This window comes from Protopterus annectens, chromosome 4.part1, assembly GCF_019279795.1.
Source record: "Protopterus annectens isolate FY-2018-M chromosome 4.part1, PAN1.0, whole genome shotgun sequence".
Lineage (NCBI taxonomy): Eukaryota > Metazoa > Chordata > Ceratodontiformes > Protopteridae > Protopterus > Protopterus annectens.
Window position 1 is genome coordinate 752,655,130 of NC_056734.1, and position 8,522 is coordinate 752,663,651.

The 8,522-nt window shown below is 38.9% G+C and overlaps 1 protein-coding gene across 1 annotated transcript in view; it reads left to right on the forward strand.

Moving 5' to 3' along the window:
- The first annotated feature begins 603 nt into the window (after positions 1–603).
- Positions 604–8,522, forward strand: part of LOC122801037 (coagulation factor IX-like) — a 255,068-nt gene continuing 247,149 nt past the window's right edge. Inside the window, exon 1 of the mRNA XM_044070500.1 lies at positions 604–858. Coding sequence (XP_043926435.1) covers positions 786–858 — 73 coding nt within the window. The 5' untranslated portion in view covers positions 604–785. The remainder of the gene's footprint in view (positions 859–8,522) is intronic.

Sequence of the window (8,522 nt, forward strand, 5' to 3'; positions counted from 1 at the left end):
AATTTTTATACAAGACCTTCATCTGTGCAGGATTAGTGCAGGAGCTCTTGTGCATGCCCCTGCAGGCTGTTCCTGGATCGCACGGCAGACATATTTCCTGCTAGAGCTCCTGCACTGATCCTGCACACCATGCAGGGCATAGTGAATCCGTGGGACTATGTTTACCCTTTTTGAAAAACTTAACTTTAAATGGTTTTCCCCTATAGTATTTTAGAAACTGCAAAATTTTGAAAAAATCAACATAGATAGGATAGAGTGGGCTGGTTTAATGATAACAATTAGAAATAGAACTGTTTTAACCCATAGCACAGATATCTACCTTTGAGCATGTACCCCTTACAAAGACATGCCCACAGCATTTTTGTCCACTCTCATAAAGATACCAGAAAGCTATAGAGCTTATAGACCTACAGTAGATTTTGCAATAGTGGCAAAAGAATGAGTATTGATTCGTTTTAAATGGATTTAGCTACTGAGAAAAAAGTGTGCTTTTGTTGACAGCAGGATCTATTTATCTGTCAATATTTGAGCTAAGTTATTCATCAACCTGAACCTTTGCTGAAACCTCAAAATAGTCAGAATACCACAGCAAGGTACTGGAGACAGTGTATTTGGAATTTTAATAGCTAAAAACCTGCATATTAATGGCTCTGTACTTTCTCTGTTAGTCTTATTACCTGCATTGAGTTGGGGTAATCCCTGCTAACTCCTTCCTTCGCTTGCCCTCACTGTTTGTTTTCTTTCTACAGGGTGAGGGCCTGACACTTTACAACTCTTAGTGAAACATGACTCGATGCAATGTCATCCTGCTTTTCTTCACCATGACTTGTTCCATCAGTTTCCATTCTGGAACTACAGGTAAGTCAGATTAAAATGTACTATTACAGAGAAGCATACAGTCTGTTCATGGAATGTATTGACAGTCAGGATTTTGTAGTCTACCGAGTATATTTTCCATACTTTAGAACAGTTATAACCTCTGTCCCCTCACCCTTTCCCAACTGACTTCATTAATGGATTTTTTGTGTCTCCCACACAAAATATTTACCTTTGTTTCCAGTACTGTTATCTTGGAAAAAGAATGTTTCAGAAATGCAGATTTTTTTTCTGCGAGTATGCAAATAAGCAGTTGTATCTCTTTTAAGAAACACTGTAGCATTTTAACTTCTGAAGCATTGCTTCTCCAAGACATGTTTTCTTTAGCATGTTACAGAATCCTACGTAGACATTTATTCTGAGGTGTTATGGCCCAGACATGAATGTGGTACAGGTGTGAGATATTTAAGTTAACCATTTTGAAAGTCTATGTAGCAGTGTTACAGAGGAGTGATGAGTCAGGAAGGCATGAGAGACATAGGAAATAAGACAAAGGCTGGAGTAGGGTTTCTTAAATATCAAGGCCAGCCTCCATGGGAAAGCCTAGACAAGTAAGAAAATGTTGTGTACTTAAACCTTACTATTCAAAATTTGTTTTATGAGAGATTCAGCTACATGCAGAAGGATAATAGTAGATAAATATAAGTATCTACATGCAAATCAATAATAAAAGTAATACACAAAGGCAGATCTTTCAATTACTTCACACTGTGTGTGTGTGCGTGTTTGTGTGTGTGTGCGTGTTTGTGTGTGCGCATATCCATGTACGCGCGTGTGTGCATCTGTGTGTGTCTATGTCTGTGTGTGTGCAGAAGTGGAGCGGGGTGAGTTGAGAGAATCAATATGCCTTTTTTTTTTTTTAAATACAGCATTCACTTTTTGTTTGGGGAAGCCCAATGTACTTTTTCATCTAATGAACATTCTGGAACACTGTTGTGCTTTGAGAAGGCTGTCTGTCGCAGAGTCTAAAAAGCTATGGTCTAAACAGAGGAAAGGCTGCAATAAAATTTTGAGGAAAGCATTCAGACTGGTACAGCAGCCTCCAAAGGCAGAAAGTTGGCCATGGCAATCAAGACAAGCAACCACAGATTTTTTTGTTTTGTTTTGCTTGTTGAGTAAATGACAGAAGACTGTTAGTCCAGCACATTTCTGATGAGATGTATAACCTGTAGTGAAGGATTTGAATCAATCAGTTTAAAAGACAGTGACTTAGACTGATTACCCTCAGTCCCCAACTGCATGTTTTATATATATATATATATATATATATATATATATATATATATATGTTATATATATATATATATATATATATATATATATATATATATATATATATATATATATTATATATATATTTTAAATGTAATTTAATGTTTTCATATGCATGCATTAATTGGGTAAGTTTTACTAGGCGTGAGTGCTCCAATTCAGGCATAACTTCAAAGCAATGGTTAGCTAATGGTTAAGTGACTTGTTGAGGATATTTCGAAGTATGCAAGTAAAGACTGACAGAAACAACATGGAACAGCAAGACAATGCTTGGTATAGCTCAGATCCTTAATCTCTGACCAAAACAGTCAGCCAATAAAATATTCTAATATTCTTTGACAAGACTCTGCACCATACATCTCAACTGTCCCTGATTTTCAGGGACGTCCCTGATTTTGACTCAAAATCTACCTCTGTCCTTCTTAATCCCTCCTAAAACTAGTGACTTTTGGAGGAAAGGTGGTGAATTACATTTAATGAATAATAACAATAATTAAAAGTTATGGACTTCTTTTACTTCAGAAACTGTGTATTAATTCATATGCTCTGATTCTGTCAATGTTTCAAGTTAATAGCACTAATATCTAACCTTTTCATAAATCTTTTGCATGCATGCCTCTGGCCTACCTTACTCATATTCTCAAACTTTCATTGTTTGTTTTTCTTATCCATTGTACCCATAATATTGTTTTCCTCTGTAATATTGTTAATTTGTCTCTATTCGTATGTATTTGTATGTCTGTTTGGGGCTTTTCCCCTCGGGTCTCCACTGAAAAAGGGTAATTCTTACCCAGCTGGACCAACCCGGTTAACAAATGCAAATAAATAAATAAATAAATAATATTTTAAAAGTGTCCCTGATTGTCCCTGATTTTTTCTTGACTTGTTCCTGATTCTGTTGAAATTTGTCCCTGATTGGTTTAGAGGTCTGCTCTGCACAGCTGGAAGCAGCACACCAAAAGGTGATTATCTGCAGCCAGTAGGTCCTTGTGGTTGCTGTACCTGTGTAAGACAAGACCTTGCACAGCTGGAAACAGCATATGACAAGGTGGTTATCTGCAGCCAGTGGCTCCTTGTGGCTGCTGCACCTCTGTAGGACAAGAACCTGCCCAGCTGGAGAGAGTATATCACAAGATGATTATCTATGGCCAGTGTCTCCCTGTGGTTTCTCTACCTCTGTAGGTCAAGACCCTGCACAGATGGAGACAACATATCACAAGGTGGTTATCTGCAGCCAGTGGCTCCTTGTGTTGCTGTACTTCAACTGTCCATAAAACGATCAATCAAATTTTACCCTTCAATTGAGTAACAACCCCCCCCCCCATTCAGATACACCCTTGAATATAGATCTCTTGCAATGGCAATCTGCAGTACCATTTCATTTCTATTACAAATAGGCAAATGATTCTCTGATCCTGGGAAAAATTATTGTATTATTTACTGTTTTGTGAGCTATAACTGCAGCTTCCCCACTCAGTTGTTCAAACTGCACTTGTTCCATTATTGTATGCATTATATAAAGTGGTTTCATTATTCACATTACATGTGATTAATCAGTTTATATTGTTTAATTTATTTTGTGCTGGAATTCTGTCTCATGCTACCATTGTAGTTGAATAAGGGCCCTTGGCCCAGACTCCTTTCCAGGGTGGGAGGCTGGCATAATAGTTAAGGTGTTTAACTTACAGACACAAGGTACGTGGTTTGATTCTCACCTGGGGTAATTGGCTAGGTTTAAAATAGCCCACAAGGGCAACTAGCCTAGTACTACTCTATGAACCTATGGTTATCAAATAACCAATATGAATGATCTAAACCTTATATCAGTGCATATACTGGGCATCTAGAAGATGCAGTAATGCAACAATCAAGTGATGTGAAAAAGATATGGTCGCTTAGACACATCTTGTGGGATGTAGTTTCTAGTGGTGTCATACAGCAAGGTTTTTATGAAATGCATGCTGAAAAAAGTTATAGCCATTTAAACAGAGATCGAGAATTGTTGAGCTACAACATTTATATCTTTCAGATGAAGTCCTTTAGAGAAATGGATGAAGAAGTTGACACTTTGTGGTTTAATCAAGTGGTTTCTGCTTTAGACTGCCTGGTTTATGCATTTTATTATTTATTTTTTATTTATCCTTATTATTTATCTTTTGTTGACTTGCTTAGTCCTATCAGTCTATTTCTCTTTTTTTAAGGGGGACCAGAGGCGATATTGATACTTCTAGGGGAAATTTTGCCAAGGCATCAGAAAACTTCCACTTCTCTTTTTGATAGGCACCATAGGAACTTTTGCATCCACCTGAGCTACTTCCAACTCAAGCAGATGGGTCCTTGTTTTAACAACTCATCCAAAGGGCAACACACCCAAGAATGCAGCACCCCCCTCATGCTGCACTGCAATGTCAGCTATTGTTCTACCTGGTGAAGGAATAGAACCCACAGTGTGCTGCTACCTGTTGCACCACTGACACTGGAAAGAGTGTTGATACAAAGTTTTAGTTATATTACAGCTACAGAAATTCATTACTCGCTGTCGCTGTTTGATATGGCTTGTACATTTATATCAGATACTGTTTCACATAATATTACTTCTTCCTTGCTATGGTCACTTAGACATATTCTATTGAGTCTCTGTTCACCACAAGCTACTGAAACTTAAGACCTTTGGTTTATCTGCCCTTACTCTATGGATATCACTACTATCCCACCATTCCCAAAGATACTATGACAGCTCCTCTTTTAAATGTGAATTAAAAGTATAAATTTCTGTAGAAATACTTGCACAGACTTTGCATTTACTTTGGGAAATGCAAGATTCCCTTCCCACTAGTCAAAAGCCAGGCATACTAAGGGTCTCCCAGTAGGTCAAAACTGGAATTTTGTATCTCTCTCCACATATCTTATTTCTGTCTCTTGACCCCTCTCTCTCTCGCAATTGAACCACTTTGTTCCTCCCTTCCCAATTATGACAGCAAAAGTCATGAAGGAATCCAGAAGGAAAGGCTGGGTATTTTCCTAGAGGGCAACAATCTCTAGGACAATAAGCAATATGGCCTGAAGGAGCATTTAGCCAACACAGATGCAGTTTTATATCTGAGTTGTAGATGAGCTTGAGAAGGGAGTACCAGTATAGGTGTCTACCTGGCTTTCAGCGAGATGTTTGAGACAGTCCCACGCAGATGACATCAGAAATCTGTAAGGACTGGAGTAAGACCAAGGAAAAGGACTACAGAATGCTTAAAGGGTTTGACAAAGATGGTTATGGTGAGAGGGACAAGATCACGAATAAGAGAAATGCCTAGCTGAGTATATCAGAGGTCAGTCTGGGGCTCAAAACTCCTCATGCATTTCTTCAGATGTATTTGAGGGAAGACAGAACAGAAGGAACCTCTGCTAAAGATACATTGATAGATGCAACAGTAAGAGATTGGGAGAAGTTGCTAAGCAGAATTACATGCATGTATTTGCATAGGTATTTTTATAAATCAAGCGGAATGTAGATAATCATTCCTCAGGTAGTCTTCTCTGTGGAGTCTGCATGATCTTCCTGTGTTCACATGGGTTTTCTCCAGGTAGACCGGTTTCCTCTTACATTCCAAATACATGCAGTAGGTATAAAGGGGACTCCAAAATTATCCATAGGAGTAAGTGCATGCACTGTGGTATGGAAGAAAGACTTAGCAACCTACTTGCATTTCCCCCTTTGCCTTGAAAATTCCAAAGCTAGCAGTGGCTGTCTCCCAAGTCACTCTAGGACTCTGTTGCAACATGTGAGAGAGAGAGAGAAAGAGAGTGAAAGAGAGAGATATAGCAATTGCTGGATGTATGATGGGAAAGAGAGAGCTAATTGGAAACATTTTTGGTAATGTAGTAAGGTGGCAGATTTTAAAAATTCCATACAGAGTACTTTGTCAGAATTGTTGGGGAAGCAAATGATTGCAACTAAGGAAATTATTCTTTTAAGCTAATATATAGAATCTGAATTACCTAGAGATAGTAAGGTCTTGTTAATCTTAATGCTGTTGGCTACCTACTAAAAAAGCCATTACTAGAAAACGGAAATCAAAATATAAACCAACCATTCATAAAGTATTAAATATTGTGAGAGATATCAGAATTGAAGCTAGGATCTTTAGAAATGGAAGTGAGCAACTTAGATAGAAATAAATGGAATTTATTGCAACAAACAGAATAATGTTCAGGAACAGGAGGGAAATTAAAGGAAAAGCAGGGATTGAGCAAGGCACGTAATACAGTGAATGATAATTTTTAAATAGCAAGCATATGTATAATGCTTGAAAAAAAGGAAAATGTTAATATGGTTTGTTTTCTGTCCTGTTGATGTATTTGTACCTATGTCACTGTTTGAAGTATAAGAATTTAACAACGGTTAGATAAGGGATGGGCAGTAGCCAACCTCCTGTCATCTGTGTCCTCCCACAGCCATGAACTACATGGCCTGGTGAGTCAGACTAGATGGCAGTTACAATGCATCTCATGAAGACACCTATAGAGGACACATTAGCCAGCAGTGACCTCAGCAGCAGCATTCTATCCTGTCCTCCCCTATACTCCATGTGACTGCATAGTTGGAGCATGTCATTCTGAAAGACACGAGCTCACTCATCTCCACAATTCTGTCAGTAGAGGATGGTTTTCACTGGTTCTATGAGCCGTACATATGCTGGTCAATGTTGAGGGCTGTAGCCATATCAGGGTCGGTCCTGGTATGATGGTGGTCCCACACCCCCTCTTCACATCTATCCTCGGTGGTGGGCATGCATTTCAGGTATTGTGTGAGCTATGGACCGAGGCAGAGCCTGTAAAGCACTGCCAAGTGCAGCAGGTCAGTCCTGCACTGATGAAGTTATGACCTCAGCCTGTACTTCTACATGTTTATGTAATACTGGATGCAGGCGATCTCTCCTCCTGTAGCGTTACAGAGAGTGCTATTCTGTTGGGGATCCTGCCACTTTTTAGTTGGTTTCATCATCAGCCACATGTGCCCTACTGATGTTATCCCTGTGTTTTGCAGTGCTGGACTACCCTCCAGTGGAACCTGTGAAAGGATGAACACACATGAAACCACTTTTAGCTCACACATATCCCTTTACAACCCCCTGTGGTATGAAAACTACTACACATTAAAATTGGCATATTGCATACATTGAAGGACATATCTTGTCATGCAGGTAGCTGTGGCTTCAGACTAGTGATGCCTGGTATAATAGATATACAGGTGAGCATTGGATGGTACTTCTTTTCAATCATGCAGTGGAGTGTGCTTTACTGTAAGGTAATAAACATTACTAACCTGGTTCTTCACAAATGATATCCCACAGCCAAACCACAGCCAACTATGAGGGCCCTCTCCCCTTGGCTGGCAAGTGATAGCAACAATTCTTCAACCTCTGTGAGCCATTTCAGGAAAGATGACCCAACTCCCTTGCAGTGGACCTCTCTATTGCAATGCCACATGCTTTTCTCTTTGTACACCAGAAATGACCTTCTGCACTAGTCAGTCCCTGTCAAATTTGGTCCCAATCATGCTGGTTGTGGCAACTTTGCCCAAGGACCATAGTATTGCTTTATTCTCCTAGCTACAGAATTTTTGAAGAAATTGCCTCCTTCAGATAGCCATTTGAGTAACTGCACAATTGTGAGTAAAGCATGTCAATGAGTGAGAGGGTATGCTACACTGAGAGCTGCATGTAGATGTGCCTACATGCTCTTCCTCTTTATGCACCTGAATATTAGATGCAGTTAGTACAGTGTTGCTGTATTGCTAATTTCAGTGAAAGTAACAAGATCAGTAACTCCTCTAAACCAAATGTTAACTAAATATTCCAGATCTGAGAAACTGATAAAAAATGCACTTAGAAATAGTGATTATACATAACTTTGTAGTATACGTGTGCATTTCTATTCTTTTTGTGCACCACACAACTCATACTATAGTGACAAGTTATAGTTATGCTTTCAAACTACTGTATGTAAAGGGTAATATAATGCAGTTGCATGTATTTTATTTGTAGTAAGAGGATGTTAACATTTCTAATTATATGTGAACTAGGTTAGTATTTCTTTAAGGCATTAAGGCTAAAGAGAGAGTGAGTCACAGTATCAGTGCACAAATGCCAAACATCAGTAAATATGCCTCTCCATCATAATACCTCATTTGCATTTAGCATGGGTGCAGAGACAGTCCACCATGGTGCTGTGTATCTTCATGCTAAATTACTGTGGTAAGGCTGTCTCTGAATTCAAAAATGGTTATCACAAAGTGTACGCCTCATGTACGCCTCAGTATAATCTTTTTGAGTTGCCCAGTAAGTCTCTTCTGTATTATCCAGACAAAACAACTTCAA